Source organism: Cervus elaphus, chromosome 9, assembly GCF_910594005.1.
Source record: "Cervus elaphus chromosome 9, mCerEla1.1, whole genome shotgun sequence".
In the NCBI taxonomy this organism is placed as follows: Eukaryota; Metazoa; Chordata; class Mammalia; order Artiodactyla; family Cervidae; genus Cervus; species Cervus elaphus.
In genome coordinates this window covers 20342396-20369717 of record NC_057823.1, presented here as the reverse complement: position 1 = coordinate 20369717, position 27322 = coordinate 20342396, and the positions used below count along the sequence as shown (strand labels likewise).

Here is a 27322-nt window from a genome sequence, read left to right as displayed (position 1 = left end):
ACCTGGGATCTTAGTTAATTGCCAGATAAATGTTGGACACTATTATGGCCACTGGGGTGACTGTTAGTGCACTGGGAGAACTGGAAATGGCCTGAAAGCAACATCTCACCTCAGGCGGGTGTGTCCTAGGTGGGGGAGGGGAGGGTGGGGGACACTTACGTTGACCTGTGCCTCGCAGATGTCTTTAGCCTCATGCAGCGCGATGAGAACAAAGGCTGTAAGGGACACATCTTTCTCCCTGGTGTCCCTGAAGCCACCCTAGAGAAGCATGGAAGCAAAGACAGGGTCACCAATGTCTTCACATGTCAACCTACGCCCCCTGTAGGCTCAGTGGATCAAGGCAGGGCTGGGTCTCTCCCCAGTGTCTCTCCAGAAGGGCCAGGCTCTTTAGTATTCATTCATTCATCCTGGAACTGTTGCTGGTGCTGTGGATGAGATGTTGGATGAAGACCAGATTCTAGCCCCAGCCCTCGCAGTCTTCTAGGGAAGACAGATAGGAACCAACCAGCTCATCAACAGATACATAATTAGAAAGTGATGAGTGCTGTGCAGAAGTGGATATGGCATTGAGAATGGACTATGGGAGTGTGACTCAGTCGTGGAAAAGTGTCCCTGAGGGATGACAGCTGGAGCCACAATCTGAGCAGGGAGGAGAAGTCAACTCTCAAAGAGGGTGGGGCTTAGCATGCCATGCAGGAGGAACAGCATGTGCAAAGGAGAGCAAGGTTCCTGGCAGTACAGATGGAGTGAGGAGAGAAGTGGGTAAGCCCACGAGGCTGGAAGCCTGAAAGGTCGGGCTTATGCATCAGTTCTCCAACTTGAGCACACCTGGTGGGGGTGGAGAGGTGTTAAAACTCGGATTCCTAGACATTGCCCCTAAAGCTTCTGATTCGGTGCACCTGGAGTCCAGCCTAAGAATTTCTGACATTCTGCATTTCTAAAAGCTTGCAGGTAATTTTGCTGATGTTGCAGGCCTGGGGATCACACTCTTAGGACCATAGCTCTAAGGAGTTCTATGTTTAAGAGCAACTTCGGAAGCCAGGGGGTTTCGTTTTGCACTGGATCCTGCAGGTCTCCGATCTTTGCAAGGGAGGAGGGACACTCAGCTCCCTTATTTCCCTGTCCCCGCACGCAATGAATTGGGCAGTGGGTGGATGGTGGCGTCTTTCTCCAGTCCATCCTGTGATGCTCTGGTGCCCTGTCCCCTGGCCTGCCCCGAATCTCTGCCTCTTACAATCATTTCTTGGTGTATCACAGGCCCATCCTCCTGGAAGATTCCATCAGGCTTCTGCTTCTCCAGGATCAGCCATTTGACGGTCTCACAGAGGTCCTTGGAGTCTATGGCGATGAGGTTGGCGGACAGTGCAAAGACCTTGACCACGTAGGCTGTCAGCCTGGGGGTGGGTACAGAGCGTGAGCCAATTGGCTCTGGGGTCCGGAGACTGGCATCCCAGCCAACCAATGAGCAGAGTGGGGCCGGGCCTGGCCTGGTTCCATCAAGCTTGTAACCCAGGGTGGCATGCGGATTATTCAGCGGGCTGGTACCTTGACTCTGGGTGGAGACCTACCTAGACCACCCCAGGCCGAGATCCAGGGCCTGCTCAGGGATGTGAAAGGCTGAGGATGTGCAACCTGATCCTGGAGACTCACCAGGTGCTGGCGGGCCGACCTAGGAAGGCGGCGTAGGCTGAGTTTTTTTGTCTGAAGGCCAGCTGCTGGGTGTACCCTGCAGGGAAGAGAGAAGTGTCACCAGAGGCTGAGCGGAGGGGGTGGCTGGTGGGTGTAGACCCTCCAGGGAGGGAAGGGGCTTAGAGAGAGGATAAAGATTCTGTGAAGGGCGGGACAGCGGTCTAGAGAGGAAAGAGGGGCTCTGGGTAGGGGGCGGGTACGTGGGAGGACGGAGAGCTGAAGAGGGACTCAGAAGGTGGGAAGATCAGAGAGAGGGGGAAAGAATTCTTGCAGGAGAGGGGATTCAGAGAGAAGAGGTTCTCAAAATGGGCTCTCAGGGGCAAGGGGCCCTCAGCGAGAGAGGGAGCTCAGAGAAGGGCGAGGGGGCAGTCTCAGAGGAGGGGCAGGACCCCGGGAGGGGCGGGGTCTCAGGAGTGGCGAGGCCTCAGAGATGAAGCCGGCTCAGAGGGGCGGGGCTCGGGTGGAGCAGGCTCAGGGGGCGGGGCTCAGGGGCGGAGCAAAGACAGAGGGGCGGGGCTCAGGGGTGGAGCAGGCTTAAGGGACGGGTAGGACTTGCACCCTTTCTGATGAGCTCCAGGGCCTGCTGCCGCTTCTCCACACCGAACTTCTCCCACTGCTCGGTGCTGTCCAGGTAGTGCACGGCGATGACCGTGGGCGTCATACCAATCATGTTCTGCTCCCCACAGCCCGAGGGGGTTTGGATAAGGTGCTTCAGCCGCTCTCCGTCGACGGCGTCCTCTGTCATTTGGGCCACTGGAGTCCCTGTAACCCGGCAGGAGGATGGCACTCAAGTCCACGGCTGCTTCCAGACTTTTCAGGCTCTGACCAGCTAGGGCCAAAGGGGTCAGGGACAGCTGGGGGCATGTGAATGATGGAGATGCCTCATGGCTGACTGGCTGGAGGGGGCTTTGCATTTGTGGGGGGTGGGGTTGGGCTTGTGCTTTACAGGGGAACTCTGGGCCCTGGCTCCTGTGGTTCCACCAGCGGTAACAACAGTCATGAATACTTTTATCAGGCTTCACGCTATTCCCCAGGCTCTGTTCTAAGAGAATACCATTTAGTATCTCATTTAATCCTCCCAGCAACCCTTAGATATCAATACTATTATTAGCTTCTATCACAGATGAGGAAACCAAGGGTCTCCTCCCCAAACTTCACAGCTGTCAAGATGCAAGGTGCCTTTCTAGCTCCGTCTTGCCCCAGTTCTCCACTCGAGATAATTAGATCCGGAATTTCTGCTCTTGAACTACATTACTCATGTAAACCTCTTTATCAGCAAAAGCTGTTTGCTGAACTAAGTGCTGCCTGGAGCCTTCTATGAAGTGGTTCAAGGAGGGGTTCCAGCTGAAGAGGAGGCAGGAGACACAGTGGTTAAATACCCCTGGGGTGAGAGTAGATGGAACTGGGCTCCCGACTCTCGGGTCATGACTCTCTTCCCAACACTGTTCTGGGTCTCCTGGGGTTGGGGTCCAAGGTCATCTCACCTTGCAGGAGGATCTTGGTCTCTGACTCGGTGTCTGGGACTTGATCACTAAGATCTGCAGCTGGGACTTCCACGCGCTGCACTCCGCCTTTGGGGTGAATGGGATACACCGATGGCACCAGCTCCCTCCCACCCCATCCTGCATCACCATCGCCCAGGCCTCACTCCCTCTCCCATGGCTGACTCACCTTGACCCAGATGTTCTGGATTCAGTGTGCGAATGGCCACAGTTTTGTTGACTCTTATTCCTTCTGGCTGGATGGTGTTAAGGGCAGGGGGAGTTGCATGAATAAGAGGACAGACAGACAGTCGGTCATATTCTGGGGATTACTGTAGCATAAGGCATAAGGGCCTCCACCTGATCTTAGCTGTGTGACTGGAGGTCAGTTACTTAACCTCTTGTGCCTCACCTTCCTTCTTTATAAGGAGGTAATATAAACATCTACCTCATGCCTATTGTTGTGCAAGTTCATAATGAAATTATAAATTAATAAAGAAGTAACAACTTTTAGAAATCTTTCTATGTGCCTAGATGATTGCTCTCCTGTGGTTAATTCATTTAATCTTCACCATGACCCACTGGAGTGGGTACCGCTTTTATCACTCCCATTTTACAGATGGGGGAGGGACTTCCTCATGGTCCAGTGGTTAAGAATCTGCCTTGCAGTGCAGGGTACATGGGTTTGATCCCTGGTAAAGGAACTAAGATCCTACATACCATGGGGCAACCAAGCCCATGTGCTGCAACTACTGAGCTCATGTGCCAGAACTAGAGAAGAAGATCCCTGTGCCACAACTAAGCCAAATAAATAAATATTAAAGATGGGGGAACTGGGGAACATACAGGCAAAGTAACTAGCCCAAGGTCACAAAGCAAGTAGAACAGAATTTGGGTTTGAACCTAATTCTGGCTCCAGAGTCTGTTTTTAACCCAATGCCTCTTAATGGGCTAAATAAAATAAAAATTTTAAAACAAATAACTTAAAAGTAAAAGAAAATTTTTGAGCCAGTAAACAAGAATAAGTATTAAAGGAAAGAGGAAAAAATAAATGAAAGAATGTACCTAACTACTTAACACAGTGCCTAGCAGACAGTAAGTGCTCAATTAAAATAGGGGCATCTTAATTAGAATCAAAGGCCCAACACAAGCTGTCATGTGTCTATGCACATAAGCCTCCATGGAGGACAGTGGCTGCTTTTGCCTTCACAGAACCCATTCTCCTTTTGCCTGGAGTGATTCCCATCTTTTCCTTTGCAGACTGAGTTCCTTCCTATGTTGTATTCATCAGTATGTAACATCCAGCTCTCTAGGAAGAAAAGCTCTTGATTTGTAGTGCTGCCAATTTCCTTGGTGTAAATATCTCCACCACGATGGATTTCAAGCTACCACCGTGAGTGAGTACAGACTTGGGAAGTGGTAGACATACTGGATCTAGGGAGCTGGGTAACACAGGCTCCAGCACACTACTGGTTTCTTCCCACCAGTGCCTGTGTTGAGTCATATTGAAATTCACAGCAAGAGGAAAAATTTGTGCACCTATATATACACACTTTCATGTAATTTTTTAAATATATTATTTTAATGGTTAGATTTATTCCAGAACATTAAAGTAGTTGAAAAAAATATGTTTGCTTCCATTAAAGCCAGGAAAGAAAAATTATAATAACTTATGATTTGGGTATAAATAAAACATTTCAATGTGAAATCTTACTGTCAGTTTTGATACATTTGGTTTTCCATGTTTCAATATTTTTTCAACTACTGTAATGCTTTTTGGGAAAAAATGACCAATAAAAAATATACACAGGCCCAACTCAGTTTTCTTTTGCTTTGGGCGTCAATATGACATGGTTTGACACCATCAAATTTGTCTCTAAAATTTGGTATTTTGTATATTGCAGGAGTTTTTGGAATGAATTTTGATTTCTTAAATATTGCATTAAAATATTTTTGATCTTGTTTATGATCTTATGTTTTGCTTTAAAATATTCATGAAAGGTGCTAAAATCCTTTCATTTTGGTTGATGATTTTGTCTATTATATTTGAAAATGTTCAACACTATAGGAAACAGTAACAGAAATATGACTGTTAATGCATAGTTCTTTTTTTCTGGGTTGAGTTTTTTTTTCCCATGGGTCTTCTTTTTTGTTGGGTGTCAGTGCATATTTTAAGGGTAAGAATCATAGGTAAAGAAGAAATGTCCTAATTCTTGCAATTGTATATTATTCCTTTGCAATATTTGCTCTGTGAAATATATTTTCTCAAGATTTTTAAATTTATTGATTTATTTGGCTGAGCTGTGTGGCTTATGATATCTTAGTTCCAAGACCAGGGATCAAACCCAGGGCCACAGCAGTGAAAATACTGAGTCCTAGTCACCGGACCACCAGGGAACTGCCCCCAAGATTTTTAAAGTCAGAAGAAAACGCCTGTGCTAAAATGTTACAAGATGTCATATTTGATATTAAAATGTTTTAATGAAAAAATATTATTGATCTCTGAGTTTTCGGGTGTCTGCTAAAAATTCTGTGCTCAAGAATAACGCCTCACTTGCCTTACCCTAATCCTGGCCCTCCTTCCAAACTTCCAGAGCTCCTGAATCTCCTATGGTGGGCCTGGGTCTCCAAGTTGGGTTGACAGCACAGGGCGAACAGGAGCCTCTCCTGAAGGACAAGGGGCAACAGGTACCCCAAGGACTCACCACGACCTTCAGGGTCTTCTTGACACCATCACTGATGAAGTGGTTGTAGACGGCAGCCTTGACCTCCACCTCGTGGAGGCCGACCTTCAGGGGCACAATGACGTAAGGCACCGCCAGCGAGGACCTGGCTGGGATCACTAGAGTCTGCTGGTGGCGCTTCTTGGCGGTGGCCAGGCTACAGAAGGCTGGATTGTAGAGCAATTCCACCCTCACCTGCCAGGGAGAGAGAGGATGGGTCGGGAGAACATGCCACAGACTCGCTCCCTCAAGTCCCCGCACCCTCCATGCCTCTGTTGCACCAGGGACGCGCCTTGAGATTTTCCGCCTCCCGGTAGTTGTAGAGGACCGCTCGGATCTCCACTTGCTCGTTGCGCACCACCGAATAGGGGAGACGCAGGTCGATAAAGAAATCTTGCATCACAGTGACCTCATAGGGGTCAGCCACACAGATCCCTGCCCGGAGTGGAAACAGAACAGAGTGTCAGGAGTGGGGTTAGGGGACTGGGCAGGGTGGACTGGGTCCGAATTCTCACCCCTACCACCGTCTCAGTGCTTACACTTGACCGCGGGAGCTATCCCAAGGTCTTTGCAGAAGCCCATAGACATAATACGGGTTAGGGGACTGGGCAGGGTGGACTGGGTCCGAATTCTTGCCCCTACCAACGTCTCAATGCTTACACTTGACCGCGGGAGCTATCCCCAGGTCTTTGCAGAAGCCCATAGACATAATACGGGGGCTTTCCTGGTGGCTCAGATAGTAAAGAATCTGCCTGCAACACAGGAGACCTGGGTTCGAACTCTGGGTCAGGAAGATTCCCTTGGAGAAGGGAATGGCAACCCACTCCAGGATTCTTGCCTGGGAAATCCTGTGGACAGAGGAGCCTGGCTGGCTACAGTCCGTGGGGTCTCAGAGTTGGACATGACTGAGCCACTAAGCACTCATACATGGATGTAACATCGTGGCAGGGGTTGGGGGCTGGGGGGTTTTGGTCCCTGGTCAGGGAACTAAGATCCTGCAAGTCGCATGGTGTAGACAAAAAGAAAATCTCTTAGAAAGAAATGACTAAGCCAGAAACTAACACAACACTGTGAATCAACCATAATTCAATTTTTAAAAAAGGGACTTCCCTGGTGGTCCAGTGGCTGAGACTCTGGGTTTCCAATTCAGGGGGCCCAGTTTTGATCCCTGGTCAAGGAACTAGATCTCATATGACACAGTTAAAAGCCAGTGCAGTCAAATAAATAAATAAAAAGAAATATCTTTTAAAAAAGAATTGACTTCTGATACCTGATCTGTGTCATTTAAGGAGGCGTCTATACATCTCCAAAAGGCAGTTACTCTTTGACCCCTAAAATATGCTCAACTCCAATAATAAAAATAATACTTTACACTCATTGAACATGTACAACGTGGCCGGCACTATTATAACTATTATAAAATCCCAACACTTTGAATAGTTACTCTTTCGGTTGTGCCCATTTTATGGATAAGCATAAAGAGGCTGAGTAACTTGATTAAGGCCACACAGCTGCCCAGAGAAAGATGTGGGATTTGGACTCAGGGACTTGGGCTTGGGAAGTGCCCCACTTTTAACGATACTCTTTCTTTACCCCACAAGATCTCTTAAGACTAAAATTTTCAAGTTCTATTGGTTGCATGCATGCTAAGTTGCTTCAGTTGTGTCTGACTCTTTGCAACACTCTGGACTGTAGCCCACCAGGCTCCTCTGTCTGTGGGATTCTCCAGGCAAGAATACTGGAGTGGGAAGCCATTTCCTCCTCCAGGGGATCTTCATGACCCAGGGATTGAACCCGCATCTCTTATGTCTCCTACATTGGCAGGTGGGTTCTTTACCACTAGCACCACCCAGGAAGCCCCATTCTATTGGTTACAAGGCTACAATGTTTATTTTGAAGCTTGGATTCCTAAAATTTTCATTCATTGGTGACCCTGGAAAAGTCACCTTCTTTCCCTGGCTTCAGTGTTCTCATTCATGGTAATCTCATAGGGTAGTTGTGAGCATTCAATGAGTTAATGATATTAAAAAGATGTCACAGGCAAGATGTAAAAACCACAGGGATTCTGCACAGCTCCCCTGGGACATTTTGAATGGCACAACTAGGAGAATGGGTTGCTCCTGGAATCTAGCAGATAGAGACCATGAAGATTATCAACATCTTCTATCGTACAGGACAGTCTCCTGCCACATAGAGTGACCCAGCCCAGAATCACATCAATGAGGAGGTTGAGAAATGCTGGTGGAGGGAAGACGTTTCCTAACATTCATGGCCATACAGATCTCCCAGGAATCATGTAACAAAATACATGTCTGACTCAGCAGGTCAGGAGTACAAGATTTCTGAATGTCTTATGGTGATGGTTTAGTCACTAAGTCATGTCCAACTCTTGCGACCCCATGGATTGTAGCCTGCCAGGCTCCTCTGTCCATGGGATTCTCCAGGCAAGAATACTGGAATGGGTTGCCATTTCCTTCTCCAGGAGATCTTCCCAACCCAGGGGTCAAACCCAGGTCTCCTGCATTGCAGGCAGATTCTTTACTTACTGAGCCATAAAGGAAGCCTAAATGTCTTATACACACTGCTATATTTTAAATGGACGACAAATAAGGACCTACTGTATAGCACAGGGAAGTCTGTTCAATGTTTTGTGGCAGTCTGGATGGGAGGGGAGTTTGGGGGAGAATGGATACATGGATATGTATGGCTGAGTCTCTTCACTGCCCACCTGAAACTATCACAACACCGTTCATCGGCTATACTTCAATATAAAATAAAAAAGTTAAAAAAAAAAAAAAGATACTGAATGTCTAACAAACTCCCAGGTAAAGCTCCTTTACCAGATTGCAACTAGTCCAGGGAACACGCTTAGGGGGCAAGGGTCTAATGGTAGTTTTTAACTTTTTTTTTTTCAAGCTGCAGGAACATTTTTAGGTAAAGGAAACCTCAAACAGAACCTTGGTATACAGAAATGTACAACAGGCAAATATGAAGATGCCCTGATTTGAAACAGGGATGGGGACCCCAAACTAGAACTGTGCTGAGTGACTTTGGAGTCCCAGGCAGAAGGAAAACTATGTGCCTTGCATATATGATTTCATCTGCCATCATCACTTGTTCAAGAGAAATTATCAGAAAATCACAATTCCTTTCATGAAAAGCAAGACAAGCAAAGAAGCAGATTTTAAAAGTTTTGAAGCCAGGAAAGTAAAATGACACTGAAGTATAACTTATGATAAATTATAACTAAATAAACTTATACTAGAGTAACTGGGTGTGGTATAAATGAAATACACTAAATGCTGTGAGTTTTAATACATCTTTTTGTTTTGTTTTGTTTTGTTTTACTGTTTTTAATAGTTTTTCAACTACTTTAATGCTCTGGGGAAAAAAATAACCTTTAAAATGGACAGAAAATATGTATATGAAACATCTTTCCTTTGGCCTCAAGCTCCAACAGGGCTCAACACAGTGCTGGTCTTTATTTAGAATCTGAGTATTTTGTACATCACAGGTGTTTTTTTTTTTTTTTTGGCATTCATTTTGATTTTTTAAAAAACTATTGCATGGAAATACAATTTATCTTGATGACCGAGTTTTTTGGCACCCACTTAATTTTGCATTCAAAGTCAGTGCCTCACTTTCCTTGCCCCACTCCCAGACCAGCTCTAAATCATTCATACTTGACTAGGGTTTGTCAGGGTCTCACACGCAGCCCTTGGTGGCAGTGGCGGGGGGAGGGGATGCATATACCTTTTTGTTGTGTTTCATAGCCTACCCACTGATGTTTCGATCACTCACTTCATCCCGCTTCCTCTTTTATTTTTTTCTTAATTGCCTTACTCACTACCATGGCAATATCACCCCTACCAAGTTCTTGTGGCAAATTATTCTATGTGATATTATAGAATAATATATCATATCGCAAATAATTCTATATGATATGGTGGATATACGTCTTTATGCATGTGTGTGCTCACTCAGGCGTGTCCAAATCTTTATGACCCCATGGACTGTAGCCCATCCATGAAATTTTCCAGACAAGAATATTGGAGTGAGTTGCCATTTCTTACTCCAGAGGATCTTCCTGATCCAGGGGTCGAACCTGCCTTTCTTGCATCTGGTGCCTTGGCAGGCAGATTCTTTACCACTGCACCACCTGGGAAGCCTGTGTGTTTTTATACATTTGTCCAAACCCACAGAAACATATGACACGGAGAGTGAGCCCTAATATCAGCTAAGAACTAGCAAAGATAATGATGTGTCCATCAACTGTTACAATGTTGATGCTGAGGGAGGCTGTGGATGTGGTGGGGGAAATGGTACATAGGAAGTCTCTGCACCATCCTCTTAATTTTGCTCTGAACTGCTGTTGCTACTGCTGCTAAGTCACTTCAGTTGTGTCCAACTTTGTGCGACCCCATAGATGGCAGCCCACCAGGCTCAGCCGTCCCTGGGATTCTCCAGGCAAGAACACTGGAGTGGGTTGCCATCTCCTTCTCCAATGCATGAAAGTGAAAAGTGAAAAGTGAAAGTTAAGTCGCTTAGTCGTGTCCGACGCTCAGCAACCCCATGGACTGCAGCCTACCAGGCTCCTCCGTCCATGGGATTTTCCAGGCAAGAGTACTGGAGTGGGGTGCCATTGCCTTCTCCGTGCTCTGAACTAAAACTGCACTAAAAATAAAGTCTATTTACCAAATCACAATGTCACTCACATTCTGCACTCTAATCCCTCTCTAGTAACCAGGGCAAAGTGTTAGCCACCAGGAAACAAAGATCTGTCAGGATGGAATGAGAAAATGCTCGGGGGATCTGGGGTCCCGGCCTCTGAGGACCGGACCACCATCCTCTCTCACCTTTCTTGTCCGACAAGCTCACGGCCAGAATCTCCCAGGTGGTGATGGAGTCTTTCAAAAACACGTTCGTGAGCTTCGTGGAGATTCTGGTCCAGGGAGAATTGGGGCGGGGGGGGGCATTAGGAGAAGACTTCTAGCAGGGCGCAGGGGGAGAGCAGGTAGGGAGGGGCCCCAAGGGACAGGGTTGGAAGGGGGCTGGAGGTGGGTACATTTAGGTAGCCCCAACTCGATTTTTCTAGGTTGGGCTGTGTGCTTCCACCATGATTCCACAAAAGAAGGGGGTTTGAGGTGCATGCAAATGCAGTGTCCAATCTGGGGTGATCGTAGAAGCTGGCCTGGGGATAGGTTGAAGTGGGGACATCCCAGCCTTACCCATTTTTGTCTGCTTGTTTAAAGTCCTCAATGATGGTCCACAACCAGCTCTCGGGGAATTGACTTCGGGAAATGATGTCTTCCTCTGGGATTATTTCATCATCCAGGTCACCTGTGGGTGGGGGTGGGGGGTTAAAACAGACTGAATTCCCCCCTCCTGCTCCCTCCACGGTCCCTTTTAGATATTTATCTTTATAATCCCCTGAAGGGATTCCTAGCATGGACACACCCAAGGTCACATGATCACTTCCAGGGATCCTAGGCACATTTGCCCCTTTTAGAGGCTCCTTTCTCCATTAAAAAAAATATTAAAAGTCATATTTTACAACCAGGTTGGTATAAAGGTATAAAGGTGAAAATAAGCCACACTGCATCGGGTTGATTTTTTTCCCCCCTTCTTTGATTTTCAAGGGAATGAAAACGTTTGCATGAATGAGCCTCTAAAAGCATCATTGGCCCATGCCTGCTGCGTTATGTTAGCCATGTGATGGTTAATCTATCCTGAAAACAATGAGGCTAGCTGAGAGATTCCCCGGACTTGATGGAGATTGCCAAAGAGACAGTGGCCTTTAAAAGTCATCTTGACCCCATCAGCAAGTACACAAAGTTGGCTAGAATAGAGTTCAATCCTGGCTGGGCTTTCCTCAAAAAATGATGAACATATTTTAATTTGGTTTTGGGGCTTCCCTGGTGGTTCAGATGGTAAAGAATCTGCCTGTCAATGCAGGAGTTACAGGTTCGATCCCTGGTTTGGGAAGATCCCCTGGAGGAGGAAATGGCTACCCACTCCAGTATTCTTGCCTGGGAAATCCCATAGACAGAGGAACCTGGTGGGCTACAGCCATTGAGTCACAAAGAGTCAGACTCTTAGTGATTAACACTTCCACTTTTCTGCCTAACCACAAAGTAGGTGGAATTCCATAGATACTTAAAAACACACATAAAAGTGAAGAAAGTGAAAGTCGCTCAGTCGTGTCGAACTCTTTGCGACCCCATGGACTACACAGTCCATGGAATTCTCCTGGCCAGAATACTGGAGTGGGTAGCCCTTCCCTTCTCCAGGGGATCTTCCCAACCCAGGGATTAAACCCAGGTCTCCCGCATTGTAGGCAGATTCTTTACCAGCTGAGCCACAAGGGAAGCCCAATACTCTGGAATAATCTATCAGAGTGCCTTTGGGATACTAACTCTTAATCAACCCTCTGTATCACCCCCAGTTGGCTAAAGAAATGAGAAAATGCTGGGGGGCGGGGGAGTCATCCATGTGTGTGTAAATCATACACACATTGTCTAAATTGCTTCTTGGTGAAGGAAAAGTCTTGGGTCACTGGGGCAGAGAGTAGCATGCCTAGTCATTATAATTTGCAAAGAGACTGAAGGTAGAATTCTGTGCTCATGTATGTTGGGAATCATTATGTTTTTGGCGGGGTAGAGGGTTGAAGGGGTAGCTAGTGTTCCAGCTAAAGGAATTCAGAAATATTTGACTTTGGCAATGGCTGCTTTTGAGAGGTGTCTGCAGATAATTCAGTTTCAACAAAGCCCATTGCAGCACAGAAGTCCTCTAATTAAGACATATCAAAAGATGTTTTTAAAAAACATAAAGAGAAAAGGAGAGGAACTTCCCTGGTGGTCCAGTGGTTAAGGTCCTGAAGTTCCACTGCAGGGGGCACAGTTTCAATCCCTAGTCAGGGAACTAAGATTCTGCATGCCACATGGCATAATCAAAAATTTTAAAAACTGAATAATGGTGGGATCAGGCCACACCGGGCTCCTCTGTCTCTCAACAGATGGCAGTGGAGACTTGTCAGTTCTGTAAAGGCCACTTTGTGGTGAGACCATTCTGATTTTGCTTAAAGGGGGCTTCTAAGAGAAGCCCTGGCTTTGCCTAAGATTGATGTGGCCTGAGATGTAGAGTTTTGACTGTGTACATGTCTATCCAAAACCGAATGAATGAATGAATGATCGAACATTGATTGGGCAAAGGTTGAGCAGCTCTCTTAAGAAGGCAACATGAATTAGTTTTCTTTGGTAAAGGCAAGCTTAGAACCCATCTCAGGTCTTCCTACTGGCAACTAGTGTGACCAGCTCTATCTTCTAGAACGTTCCCTCAGACCATGTGAGTCCTGGGCACTGGTAAAGTCAAACTTCAGAGTGTCTGGGGCCAGGGCCAGGCCAATCCACCCAGGCAGGAAATTTCCTTGCCCTCAGGTAAGGAGTCTTCTCCACTAGACTAGGTCCTTCATCCCTCAGACAGGCACTTTCTTCCGCCTGCGACTAGGACCAGGTCCTAGGACTGGACCCCTCCCTCCCACCTCGGACAGGCCCGCCCGCCCCGCCACAGGACTCACTCCTGGCCAGCTCCAGGGTGCTGTCGCGGCTGTGCTGTTGCCGCAGCTGAGTGATGTACTTGCAGCAGTCCAGGAAGGCCTTGACGCACGCGTCGCCCTGCAGGATGAACTGGGCCCGGCGCTGGCACGGGAACTTCATGGGGTTGTCCCGCATGCCGTCTTCACAGCACTTGCGCAGATCGCCGCTGTACTGACCCACTGTGGGAACACAGGTTTCCCCCCCACGTCCCGCGCGCCCTCAGCTGCGGCCTCGAAGCAGCAGGCGCTCAGGACACAGCCCCAGGGAGAACTTCCCCACGGTCAGACCCTCCCCTTCCCTCTCTAGCTGGGATCCAGAATGGGTGGGGACCAGCGGAGGGCGCACACCTTTATCCATCCTCTTCTCCATGAGCTGCACCGAGCGGCGCCGGCGGACGGCTGGTTGCGGGCACAGCGGATCTAAAGGCAGGTGGAAGGGGAACCAGATGGGTTAGGCACCTACAATGTGTCCTTGGTTTCCTCCCCACCCCTACCCTCGCCGTGATGCTGGAGTGCTATTGCGGCCCATACCGAGGCTCAGAAAGAAGTGATTTGCGAGATGGTAGTGGCGTCGGGACTTCAACACCCCGCCCTGCACCCCAGAGCCCTGCCCTTAGCCAGTTCTCAGTATCTGGGGGATAGAGGCCCTGCTCCTCGCCTGCCCTGCCCCTCCCTGCGTCCTCACCTGCCCTCTGCTTGGTCTCCAGGCCCTGGCTGGTCTTGAGGGCGAGTCCTGCATCGGTGAAGACGCCGGCATAGTCTCTTCCACTGCCTGGGGTGCAGCCAATGTCCGCTTTCTCCACCACGTCCCAGATCTGCGGGGTGGGGTGGAGGCGGAGGGTCAGAAGTGCCGCCACCCTCTCGCCAACTTGTCCATCCAGCCCCACCCCATCCATCCTTATCCTGCTCCCCCAGCCGGCAGGTCACGATGGACAATCCAGAGTTGGGCTCTGGACTGCGTCCTTTCCCAGCACCATCTCCAACGTGGACCTTTGTCCACCCACATTCTCATCCTTGACTTGACTTCCACCCATCCCCGTGTCTACATCCATTCGGACCTCTATGCTCAACCCATCTGCTCCTCTCCAGCACCATTCCCAGGTGGCTCAGTGGTAAAGAATCTGCCTGCCAATGCAGGAGACACAGGTCCCATCCCTGGGTGGGGAAGGTCCCCTGGAGAAGGAAATGGCAACCCACTCCAGTATTCTTGCCTGGGAAATGCCATGGACAGAGAAGCCTGGTGGGCTACAGTCCATGGAGTTGAAAAAGAGTTGGACAGGACTGAGTGACTGACGACAACAAGCATCATTCCCACCTCACCCCAATGCCATCTCTGAACCAACCTCAGTGACTCTGGGGCATACCTTACTCTGGGTCAATTTGTTCTTCTTATTCAGCACAAACACGCCCTTGTCCACGGCCACCAGCCCCACTCGGGCCCCCTGGTCAGCCTCGATCTTCAGGGTGATCTGTTGCCCGGGTCGATGGTGCTTCTCTTCTTTCCCACCACTTTTCACCACCAGCTATGGGAGGGGAGCAGATTGGAGGGGGAAGTCAGCCCTGTAAGACCCCAAGAAGCCCAAGACAGAGGAGGTCTTGAGCTGGACTGAAAGGGGAGGGGAAGAAGCAAGCCAAACTGGCATCAGGCAGAAAATCAAGAAAAGAGAGAAAACCAGGGGCAAGAGAGATGCTGAGTGCAAGCCTCCACTCACGAAATAAATGAGTCATAGGGATCAAATACACAGGGTGAGGAAGATAGTCAATAACCGCATAGGATCTTTGTATGGTGACACGTGGTTACTAACAGGACTCATCATGGTGAGCATTTTGAAACCCACAGAAATATCGAATCACATATTGGTATTTGTTTTTTTTTTTTTCTTTTTCACATATTGATATTTGGATTGTAGAAATGTCGTACACCAGGAACTGACATAGTGGCATAGGTCAGTTAGGTACTTCCCTGTAGCTCAGTCCGTAAAGAATCCGCCTGCAATGCAGGAGAGCCAGGTTTGATCCCTGGGTCAGGAAGATCCCCTGGAGAAGGAAATGACAACCCACTCCAGTATTCTTGCCTGGCAAATCTCATGGACAGAGGAGCCTGGCGGACTACAGTCCGTGGGGTTGCAAAGAGTCGGACATGACTTAGCAAGTAACCACCACCATAGGTCAGTTATACTTCAAACAAACATACTCATAGAAAAAGAGATCAGATGTGTGGTAAAGGGAGGGGGAATTGAGTGAAAGTGGTTAAAAACAAACTTTCAGTTATAAGTACCAGGGGTGTAATGTACAACATAATAAATATATGTAATTAACCCTGCTGTGCCATCATATAGGAAGGTCGTTAGAGGAAACCCTGAATTCTCACCACAAGGGGAAAGATTTGTTTTTTTTCTACTTCTTTAATCTCATATCTCTATGACATGATCAATATTCACTCAACTTATTGTGGTGATCACTTATGATGTACCTAAGTTAAATCATTATGTTCTACACCTTAAACTTAGTGCTGTGTGTAAATTATATATCAATAAAACTGGAAGAAAAAGAAGCTACTAAGGGAACTTCCCTGGCGTTTCAGTGGTTAGGACTTCGCCTTCCAATTCAGGGAGTACAGGTTCGATCCCTGGTTGGGGCACTAAGATCCCACCTGCCTCCCAGCCAGAAAACCGAAAGCATAAAACAGAAGCAATGTTGTAACAAATTCAATAAAGACTTTAAAAAATGGTCCATATCACGAAAAAAAAGATGAAGAAGCTGAGGCTGAAAGAGATGGAAGAAAGAATGAGATGGAAAAGGAAGAGAGGCAGGAACTCTGAAATGGGGAAGAGGCATGGACTCAAGAGGTTGGAGAGAGACAGAGCCAGAGGCACAAGAAGGGGAGAGGGACAGCCAGGCGGAGGGTCCCCAGCTGGGCACAGAGAGGTGCCAGGGAGCTCACCGTGCCCATACACGAGTCCTTGACATCCACCCACACGGAGTCGGCCACCACCTCCCTCTGGCCGTTGGCATTAATCAGCGTGTAGTAGGCCACCAGGCGGAAGGAAGGAATGAAGTCCGATGTGATGGTCAAGGGCAACACGACCAGGTCCTGGCCAGGCTCTCGGTCCTGGCGTCCCACCTTCAACAGCTTCCCCTTGTTCATGATCTGGGAGGACGGTTCGGTATAAGGATCAGGAAGGTGAGTGGGAGAATGGGTGGGAGTGGGGAGGGGGGAATCTGGGATGGATGAGAGCTCCCAGGGATGCTAGGAGTTCTAGAAAGCCACGGACCATGTAGGTATAGTAGCGGATCTTGGCTTGCTGGCCAGGGTCTGTGCGCAGGTGGAAGTTGACGTTGAGAGTCTCCCCAGGCTTGAGCTCCATGCGGGGCACAGAGAGGTGCAGGTAGTTATTGGAGTTCCCCTGGGTGTTGTAGGGTAGGGCCTGCATGGTCTTGGTGGCCTGTCGCTCCTCGGGGATATTGTCCTTCTTTGTGCGTACCTAGTCAGGGAAAGATGGACGCCATGATGCCCACCCACGCTCCCCAGACACATCTAAATCCATACCCCTGAGACCAGGGTATTTTATGTGAGGAGAAAGACTTTGCAGATGAGATTAGGTTAAGGATCTTAAGGAGATGGGGAGGAGACTGAATGATCCAGGTGGGCCCAATGCTATCACAAGTGTCCATATAAGATGTCTAGGCAGGGACTTCCTTGATAGCATGGTGGATAAGAATCTGCCTACCAGTTCAGGGAACATGGGTTCGATCCCTGGTCCGGGAAGATTACACGCGCAATCTTAGTGGAGCAACTAAGCAAGATTAGTGGAGCAACTAAGCCTGTGTGTCACAACTATTGAGCCTATGCACCCTAGAGCCTGTGGTCTGCAACAAAGATAAGCCACCTCAATGAGAAATCCAAGCACCACAACTAGAGAAAATTGGCAAACAGCAATGAAGACCCAGTGCCACCAAAAATGAATAAATAAATAATTTAAAATAAAAAGACACCTGGGCAGAAGACATCTAGAAGGCAGGACCCTACTGTGCAGATGAGAACACATCTATGTATGCAAACTATTATATATAGAATGGATAAACAAGGCCCCACAGTAGAGCACAGGGAACTCTATTCAATATCCTGTGATAAACCATGAAACAAGCATGAAAAAGAATGTAAATATGCATATGTCTAACTGAATCACTTTGCTGTACAGCGGACATTAACACAACATTGTAAGTCAATTCTACTGCAATCAAATAAATGAAAACATAAAAAGAGCCCTTCTTTGCAAATGAAAACATCTCTGTGGATGGCACATCCCTTTATGCAAATGAAAGGATCCCACTCTATGCCCAGGACGGGATCCTTTTGTACACAGGTTAGGACCCCCACTCTACAAAATTAAGGCCCCTGAGGCTGGCCCAGAACTCACGGTGATGGTCAGGGGATCCCGTTTGTTCTGTGTGTTGATGCTTAGCTTGGCCACACCGTCATCCTGGGTCAAGGACTGCACGTTGCTGCCTTGGGTCACCACGGGGATGTGGCGGGCGGGGGAGCCGTCGGGGTTCGTCACGTACACCTGTGGGTACAGGGGCAGGTGGGGGCGTTCAGGCAGACCCAGAAGTGTGACCATGCTCAGGAGCAGAGTCGAGGGGTGCAGTCCTGCCCAGGGTCTCACCATGAGGTCGAAGGGCATGGCAGGTTTGAAGAACTTGGGGGTCTTGGTGAAATGGATCTGGTAGGGGGAAGTCACAATGGGGATCCCGGTGCGCTCCGCCTCCACCATGTCGCTGCCTGAGGGGGGCCAGCCGTGAGGGAGGGCTCCTGGGCCACCCCTCAGGACCAGGCTTCCCCTGTCAGATTGCACTCTGCCTTCGTACTGGGCCTCTGTCCTTGGACTGTATCCCATCGACCTGATTCCAGCTTCATTCTGAACATCCGCCCTCAGAATGAGTCTCCCTTCTTGCACTGGCTCTTCCCTGTCAGACTGGACCCTTCCTTCATTCTGGGCCTCCTCCCTCAGACTGGACCTCCCCTGCCAGACTGGACCCCTCCTTCATTCTGCACTTCCTCCCTCAGACTGGACCTCCCCTGCCAGACTGGACCCCTCCTTCATTCTGGGCCTCCTCCTTCAGACTGGCCCTCCCCTGCCAGACTTGACCCCTGCTCACCATTCTGGGGCCTCCTCTCTCAGACTAGACCTCCCCTGCCAGCCTGGAACCCCCACCGCCCTTCATTCTGGGCTTCCTCTCTCAGACGAGACCTCCCTTGTCAGACTGGATCCTGCCCCCTTCATTCTTGGCCTTCCCCCCTCAGACTGCACCTCCCCCTTCAGACTGGATTCCCCCACTTCTTTCTGAGTCTCCCCCCTCAGACTGGACCTCCCTCCTCAGACTGGATACCTGCTTCATTCTGTGTTTCCTCCCTCCGACTGGACCTCCCCCCTCAGACTGGATCCCCCTTTCATTCCAGGCCTCTGCCCCCAGACTGGGCCTCACCTGATTGCAAGATGACGGTGGCGGACACATATATGGACTTGCCCACCAGGGCATCAGCTCGGGAGGGCTGTACTCCATTCAGCAAAACCTGACGTCTCAGTATGGCTTCCCCATTACCATCGTTGATCTAGGGGAGACAGTAAGGGTTCATGGCGGACGGGGGACCTCGGGGGAGGGCCCGGGGGGTGGGCTCAGGCGACAGGAGACAGGAAGGGTGTTCAGAGTGGAGGAGACCAGACAGGGCCTCTGTTAGGTACCGGAACACGGGTGAGGGAGTGAGTCAATGAAATTCTCCTGTCACCATCCTGGACCCCAAAGATGACGAAAGCTGTTCCGTCCACGTGCTCCCCATACAAGAACCTACGATGCAGGGACAGTCTCAGATTCTTGCCTCTGCAGATGAGTCTTCCTCCAAACTGGCTTTGGCCTCGCTTGAGCCCCTCCCCCCACTTGGCCCCTCCCCCTGCCCCTCACCTGGCAATGATGTTGATCTTCAGGCCATCTGGGTCATCAATGTAGTAGAACTTCTCTTCAGGCTCTAGTTGGACCTCAAAACTGGGAAGCACTGGGGGGACAGATCATGTTGGTGGGGGCCCAGCACTGGGCCCAGCCTGATGCATCCCCCCATCCCCCCAACCCCAGCTCCCTGGTCCTCTTACCATATTCCTTCACCTCAAAGTCAGCGGAGAAGACCTGCTGCGGAGAGTCTTCATAGTGGGCTTTGATCTTCCAGACCCCCATGCTGTGGGGAGGGCAGGCTGGTGATCTGGGCAGACCTGGCAGCCCCCCACTCCCTCTCCTGGGGTAGGGGAGCCCCAAACCCCCTCCGGGAAGGCCTGACATACTTCACCAGCTCTGGAATATTCCAAGACAAGGCCAAGATGCCAAATTGGTTGTGAGAAGACTGGGAGTCCCGCTTGACGGGGATGCCGTCGGGGGTCTGGGGGGACACGGAGAAATGGCCCTTCAGAGATGAGGCTTTGCCTCTTGGCTCTCCCCTCCTTGTCTGTGTCTGGACATTCTCTCTGTGTTAGGTCCTCAGGGTCAGTGGTGAAGAACGTGCCTCCGAGCCAGTCAGCTTGGGTTCAAATCCCCACTGAGCCCATTACAAGCTGTGTGACCTTGGGCAAGTTACTTAGCCTCTCTGTGCTCAATGCGCATATCTAGAAAAAGATAATTATTTCTCCTATGTCACTGGTTTGGGACATGTTAATATAGGCAAGAGCTGATGATGACCAGTGTCTCTCCAAAAACAAATAATAACTAGCATTTGGGACTTCCCTGGTGGTGGTCCAGTGGCTAAGACTCCACGCTTCCAATGCAGGGATCACACGTTTGATCCCTGGTCATGGAACTAGATTCCACATGGCGCAGTTAAGACGCGACACAACCTAACAAATAAATGTTAAAAATGATAATAACTAGCATGTGTCTTTCTATGGTGATGGAGGACCCCATGCTAAGCATTTGATTAGCACATACATACACCACACATAACTGCCCACATTTGCCTTTCTGACACAGCAATGTTGCACGGCTCGACCTCATACACATACAATTTCATGCATTGCCAATAGTTAAACATCAGGAGACATCACATAGAAATCTGGTTTTCTGGCTTCTCTTGGAAATTGGGGTCACTGTGGATAAAATGCTTCTGTTGGTACGGGGTGACATTTGCTGGGAGCTGAACACTGTGCCTTTAGGGGAGATGTGTGTCTTGTTCCCTGTAGACCCCAAAATCTCTAAAGCCAGCTCACAGCCTTCAGGACCTGGGCCTTGTTAGCTGTGTGTAATCTCAGTAAATACTCAAGAAGATCCCCAGAGGAGGACATGCCCCAGTCTTCCTCCCCTCTCTCCCCCTTCCTCTACATGTATGGTCCCCTCGCCTTCCCTCCCTCCTTCCAGTAAGCTTTTATTTATCCTACTACCCGCCAAGCCTGCTGTCAACAGAAAATCCCTTCCCCTCCATTTGGAATTTATGTTCAGTGGAGGTTAGGGGAAGGTGCAATTAATAAAATGTATAGAGCCAATTTACAAGATGCCAGAAGGAGAGGGGGTGTTGCAATTTTACAGGGCACTCAGGGAGATCTCACTGTAAAACTTGGACACTGGAACAAAGACTTGAAGGAGGTGAGGGAGCGGTCTGTGTGGAAATTTCCAGGAAAAGGGTTTTCTGGGTAGGGGGAATAGTGCATGCAAAGGGCCTGGGGCAGGGCTGTGCCCGAGGAGACTGGTGTGTTGCTGGAGCAGAGTGAGCCGAGCAGAAGAGAGGGAAGAAGCGAGGGCAGGGAGGGGAGGGGGTAGGTCTTGCAGAGTCTTGTGGGCTGCAGGAGGACTTGAAATTGTGTTCTCAGGCAAGTGGGAGCCCTGGAGGGCTGGGGGCAGAGAAGGGGGCAGGGCCTGACTCAAGTGCTCACGAGCGCCCTCTGGCGGCACTAGAGAATTAGTGTCCGTCACCATCCCACTCTTCGGATGAAGAAACAGACTCGGAAAGGTGAAGTGACCTGTCCAGAGTCACACAGTGACCGGGCGTCTATCTGGAGCTAGAATCCACAGGCGCAAGCAAGCTTCGCCCCACGTAGTCACCCTGGGTGCCCGCCCCCTCTCCCGACCTCTCCATATGCCTCTCTGACTTTGGGTCTCCGCGGGTGGCTCTTTCTCTGTCTCGATCTCTTTGTCTCTCCCGGAGTCTCAGCCCCGGGTAGGTCTGGGGCCCCGGTTGGCTGGTACCTCGATGCTGACGATAACCGTCTGGCCCACGGGCAGCAGCTTGTGGTCGACAGTGAAGACCCGATAGAGGACTGAGAGGCGGTGGGAGAGAAAGAGAGCGTTGGGTGAGACTCCGCCCCTCCCCTGGCCCTGCCCCGCCCCCACCCCGCCTTCTCCAGCCACCCCTCCCCGCCCCTTACCCGTGGAGCCTGGGGTGTAGATGGTCTTGTCTGTCTGGATGAAGAGGTACCCGCTCTGAAGGCTGATCAGCACCACCTTCTCCACCGCAACATCCCCGAAGGTCGCGAGGACAGTCACGAACTTATGCCCCTTGTCTGATTTTAACTCTTTGCTGGCCGGGATCTGGGCATGAACCAAGAGATCTTTAGGGGCCTGCTCCACCTGCCCCTCTTCACAACACAGCCTGCCCATCAATTCTGGTTTGCCCAGATTTGGGGAGTAACGGGGTACTGAGATAGGGGAAGGGTAAGAGAGGGGGTGGGGGTCAGAGGGAGGGATGGGAAGGGGGAGTAAGACTGGCGACTCAGAGGAGGGAGGGCTCAGAAGGGGAAGGGGACTCAAAGAGAAGACTCAGATGGAAGGGCCTCTGAAAGAAGAGGAGGGCTTGGAGGGGGAGGGGCTTGGAGGGACGGGGGTCAGAAATGGGAAAGGACCCAGAGATCCCAGGGCTTGGAAGGAGGCGGGCTTGAGAGAGATTAGGGGTCTACTGTATAGCACAGGGACCTCTGCTCAATATTATGTAACAGCCTAATGGGGCAAGAATTTGAAAAAGAACAGATACATGTATATGTATCACTGAATCACTTGACTGTACACCTGAAATTACTGCAACATTGCTAATCAATTATGCTCCAGTATAAATTAAAAGTTTTTTGTTTTTTTTTTTAAAGCCGGGAACCCAAAGCCAGTGCTTTGGGACAACCCAGAGGGATAGGGCGGAGAAGGCAATGGCAACCCACTCCAGTCCTCTTGCCTGGACAATCCCATGGACGGAGGAGCCTGGTAGGCTGCAGTCCATGGGGTCGCTAAGAGTTGGACACGACTGAGCAACTTCACTTTCACTTTTCACTTTCATGCATTGGAGAAGGAAATGGCAACCCACTCCAGTGTTCTTGCCTGCAGAATCCCAGGGAGGGGGGACCCTGGTGGGCTGCCGTCTATGGGGTCGCACAGAGTCGAACACGGCTGAAGCGTCTTAGCAGCAGCAGTAGCAGAGGGATAGGGTGGGGACCAAAGTGGATGCGGGGACCTGTGGCCGATTCATGTTGATGTATGGCAAAAAGCCATCACAATATTGTAAAGTAATTGTGCTCCAATTAAAATAAGTTAATTAATTTAAAATAAAAAAGAAGCTCTGAGAAAGCACGGGATGAAGCAGTGGGAGGGGCTCAGAAAAGGGAGGGCTCAGATAGGGGAGGGGGAGACTCCGAAGGGGCGGGGCTCAGAGAGGGAGCAGGGGCTCAGCCGGGTGGAGGACTCTTAGAACTGGGGCGGCATCCGCAGGACTGGGCTCCCTGGCGCGCCCACCTTGATAGTGACGGTGGCCAGGTAGCCATTGTCGTTGTTCAGCTGGGTGTTTTCGTTTGACAGCACTTGTTTCTTGGCCGGGAAGTCGTGGACGGTGACCGAGACCGGAATATTCCCTTGTCCTCCGTGGGCCTCCAGCACCACCGTCTCCTCACTCTCCAGACGCAGGATGTTGGGGGTGATCATGGAATACCTGCCGGAGGGGAGAATGGGGCGTGGAGCTGTCATCCCCGGAAGCCCGAGATGCCAGCCCTTCCCCAGGGTGAGCGCTCTGCCCCAGTCCCTGGTCTCACAGGGTATCCGGTGACCCGGCAGATAGCTGGGGGGAAGCGGGGCGGTGCTTCACATCCCATCAACTCCTGAACATCAAAATCAGAGGTGCCAACTCTTCCAAGACTCTAGACTTCCAAACTCACCACTGAACACACTTATTCCAGGAGCTCTAATCCCGAAATCTTTAAACACCCCAAATCTCTAAACACCCAACCCCGGAACACCACATGCGCTGTGTGCTAAATGGCTTCAGTCGTGTCCGACGCTTTGCTACCCTCTAGACTGTAGCCGGCCAGGCTCCTCTGTTCATGGGATTCTCCAGACGAGAACACCGGAGTGGGTTGCCGGTGCCCTCCTCCAGGGGATCTTCCCAACCCAGGGATCGAACCCGTGTCTCCTGTGTCTCCTGCATTGCAGGATTCCTTACCTGCTGAGCCACCAGGGCAGCCCAGAACATCCCAAACTTCTCCCTAAACCTGTGGCACCCCAGACCCAGATCCACGCCCTCAGTCACATACACCCATAAGAAATCTCTAGACCCTTAAAACCTGAAACTGCAAACTCCCAGAATCTATGATGGTCAAATGTCCAGGACGCCAAATCACCTCTCCTGCAGAATCACTCATCACTGCACACACGCCCTACACATGCAGGGCTGCTTACCACAAATGCATACTCCCATCTCTGAAGCGGCCTTTTTTGGGGGTCAGGCTGTGACTACTCACATGGGGCTCCCCAGGGCCATGGGGAGACTGGCTAGAAGCAGCAGCAGCAGCAGGCTGGGACCTGAGGTGGGCTGCATGGTGCTGGGGCAGTGGAGGGACGGAGGGACGGAGGGAGAGGGCAGGGGGGGAGTGAGCTGAGGTTGCTGGAGGCTGCCTTTTATCTGGCTCCTGCCTTCCTCCCTCCTCCTACCAGCCCTCACTCCCCGAGGCCTTCCCCCTCCCTGGGACTGCCCCAGATTTCTCAATACTGTTTCCTAAGTTTTTCAATCTGTAGGGCCAGCACGCCTGGCATAAATGACCCGGGGCCATGTTCTTCAGCTACAGGGACACAACAGCCTCCTGCCCAGGCCTCCCTCGGGGTCATGGCCAGCTGGTGATCAGGGACCTTTCCCTGTTACATCCACTTGGTAGTAGATGAAAGCAGAGGGCCGAGAGCCACCCCTTGCCCCCAAATCCAGATATCTGGACCTGGCCCTCTGACTACTTTTAATCATGCATTTATTCACCAGACTCTTCCTTTGAGTCTATCTCTGTGCTAGCATCTCATGTCCCACTTCCAGAATCTTCCATGTTGGCATGGGGCTGGGGGCCAGGGACAGACTCCAGCATCAATGCTCCTAGTCCCACGGAGTGTTTTCTCCAGTGGAGAAAGACTCAGCTTCTTGGAGGGTCAGGGAAGGTTTCTTGGAGGAGGGGACATTTCAACTGGGCTTTGAAGTATATGTAGGAGTTCACTATCCAAGTGAGAATGTTTTCTACGGCAAGGAGAGCCTGGAATTCCCTCCACCTACTCTCGTCAAGAGGCCTGAGTGGCTATGTGGTTTTAAAAAGTCATAATTGGGGAAAGTCCCATGGCTAGCTTTTGTGTTACATCAACACCTTCTTAAGGGAGGGAGGTTCAAGAGGGATGGGACATGTGTATACCTATGACTGATTCATGTTTATGTATGGCAGAAACCAACACAACATTGTAAAGCAATTATCCTCCAATTAAAAAATAAATTTAAAAACATCCTCTTAGGATATTATTATTATTAAAAATTGTATTTAACTTGTTGCATATGAATTGGTAATATGGTTCAATATCCAAAAGGTAATCTTCCTCCTGCTCTTGTTGGTAGCCACCACAGTCTCAGACCGGAGAAGGCAATGGCACCCCACTCCAGTACTCTTGCCTGGAAAATCCCATGGACGGAGGAGCCTGGTAGGCCGCAGTCCATGGGGTCACTACGAGTCGGACACGACTGAGCGACTTCACTTTCGCTGTTCACTTTTATGCATTGGAGAAGGAAATGGCAACCCACTGCAGTGTTCTTGCCTGGAGAATCCCAGGGATGGGGTCGCACAGAGCCGGACACGACTGAAGTGACTTAGCAGCAGCAGCAGGGTCTCAGACATGACCATGTAACCAAGTCTCATGTTTCTCTCCAGAGGTATATTATACATTTACGAACATTCACACGTTTCAAAAACAAATATCAGAAAACTCTACAGACTCTTCTTCCTGGTCTCCCTGGGTTACACCTTGCTTTTTCATAAACAATATACCATAGAGATTGTTTCATTATCAGAGCACAGAGAGCTTCCTTGTTCTTACAGGCTGTGAAAGTAACCAGTCATCTACTGATGGACAGACAGACTTCCTATTGTTATAAAACCATGCTCCCTGCAGAGATAATCTGCATTATTGCCCAGTTCTTGCCCAGTTATTGCCCAGTTCTCATGATTATTAACTGGTAAACCTTGGGGAAATTACTGATAACCACTTGAGCCTCAGTTTCCTCGTATAAAGGGGTTATAACGGCAAGCAACTTCAAAGGGTTCTTACTACAATGAGAAAAGATAATTCTGATCAAAGGCTGTGTGTTAACAGTAACCTTGCTAGATATCGCTAAATTCCCCTCCATAGTTATATTGATTTGCATATTCACCAGTCTTGCACAAAATTGCCAATTTCCTCATTTCCACCCCGCCCCCAGCCCACTGCCCCACTTAAGGCCACATCGTCCAAACTGGATTTTTGCCTCAGTGTCAATTTAATTTGCTTGTAAATTGAGCCTCTGGGGGATGGGGGGAATGTGAAGCCAGATGTAGGGAGGATGGGGGATCTAGAGCCCTGAAGAGATGGAGGATTCAGAAGCCCAGAGGGTTGTTTTCCAAAGCCTCCTTGAAGGGGTTAACAGGGACCTCACTCTGATTTCCTGTAAACCATGCTCTTTTCCCGGCCATGCCCCCGTGTCCCGAGTAAGGGGAGGCGTGGAGAAACAACAAACTTGGCCTCTGTCTGATCTGATTGCAACATGCTTTCTTTGGAAGAGGAGGAGGAGGAGGGGGAGGCAAACACTTGCTTACTCTACAGAACTGGGGTTCAACTTCTGAAACTGAGATGTGGCCACCTGCCAGGATCCTCCACTCCCCAATACTTTCTTTATCTTTCTCTCCTGTCCACTGGCCAAAATATTCACCGGGTTTCCTGGTTCCGTTATAGGCTTAAGCCTTAGGGCTCTGTGATTTGTCAAGAAATCAAGAATTTGAAAAGGAATTCCTGCTGACCTCGCTCTCCCTGTGAGGTTGCCTGCCCCTCCCTCAGAGCCTCAGTTAGTCCATCTGAACAATGGGGTTGATGGCAGTTCCTGCGGCTTTGTTTTTTATTTTTTATTTTGGTCACACCGTGCAGCAGGCAGGTGGGATCTTAGTTCCCCTGACCAGGGATCGAAACTGCCCCCCTGCATTTGAAGCGCAGTCTTAACCACTGGACTGCCAGGGAAGTCCCAGTTCCTGCTGTTTTGACAATTAAGAAAACCCAGATGCTGTGAGAGACACAAGTTTGATTCCTGGGTTGGGAAGATCCCCTAGAGGAGGGCATGGCTACCCACTCCAGTATTCTTGCCTGAAGAATCCCATGGACAGGGGAGCCTGGTGGGCTACAGTCCATGGCGTAGCAAAGAGTCGGACACCGAGCGACTGAGTACACACAGATGCCTTGAAGTCCTGGGCTTGGAGGGAAGGCTCATGCCCACAGCGATGGAGGTCTGAGAAGGGTCCTACCCATGACATCAAGGAGGTGACCGAAGGGATGGAGGTGAAAAT

At 49.9% G+C, this 27322-nt stretch overlaps 1 protein-coding gene across 1 annotated transcript in view; it reads right to left on the bottom strand.

The window, feature by feature from the left end:
• C3 (complement C3) overlaps positions 1–24389 on the bottom strand; it is a 36438-nt gene extending 12049 nt beyond the window's left edge. The window contains exons 1-27 of the mRNA XM_043911775.1: positions 24233–24389; positions 23235–23427; positions 21887–22049; positions 21708–21778; positions 19820–19914; positions 19634–19716; positions 19449–19539; positions 19232–19334; positions 18975–19101; positions 18155–18270; positions 17909–18055; positions 16763–16972; positions 16432–16638; positions 14852–15010; positions 14173–14302; positions 13836–13907; positions 13470–13667; positions 11122–11233; positions 10750–10835; positions 6186–6328; positions 5876–6088; positions 3361–3427; positions 3174–3260; positions 2248–2451; positions 1651–1726; positions 1235–1394; positions 160–258 (exon numbers count right to left, since the gene is read on the bottom strand). Coding sequence (XP_043767710.1) covers positions 160–258; positions 1235–1394; positions 1651–1726; positions 2248–2451; positions 3174–3260; positions 3361–3427; positions 5876–6088; positions 6186–6328; positions 10750–10835; positions 11122–11233; positions 13470–13667; positions 13836–13907; positions 14173–14302; positions 14852–15010; positions 16432–16638; positions 16763–16972; positions 17909–18055; positions 18155–18270; positions 18975–19101; positions 19232–19334; positions 19449–19539; positions 19634–19716; positions 19820–19914; positions 21708–21778; positions 21887–22049; positions 23235–23427; positions 24233–24309 — 3489 coding nt within the window. The 5' untranslated portion in view covers positions 24310–24389. The remainder of the gene's footprint in view (positions 1–159; positions 259–1234; positions 1395–1650; positions 1727–2247; positions 2452–3173; positions 3261–3360; positions 3428–5875; positions 6089–6185; positions 6329–10749; positions 10836–11121; positions 11234–13469; positions 13668–13835; positions 13908–14172; positions 14303–14851; positions 15011–16431; positions 16639–16762; positions 16973–17908; positions 18056–18154; positions 18271–18974; positions 19102–19231; positions 19335–19448; positions 19540–19633; positions 19717–19819; positions 19915–21707; positions 21779–21886; positions 22050–23234; positions 23428–24232) is intronic.
• Between the last annotated feature and the right edge of the window lie 2933 nt (positions 24390–27322).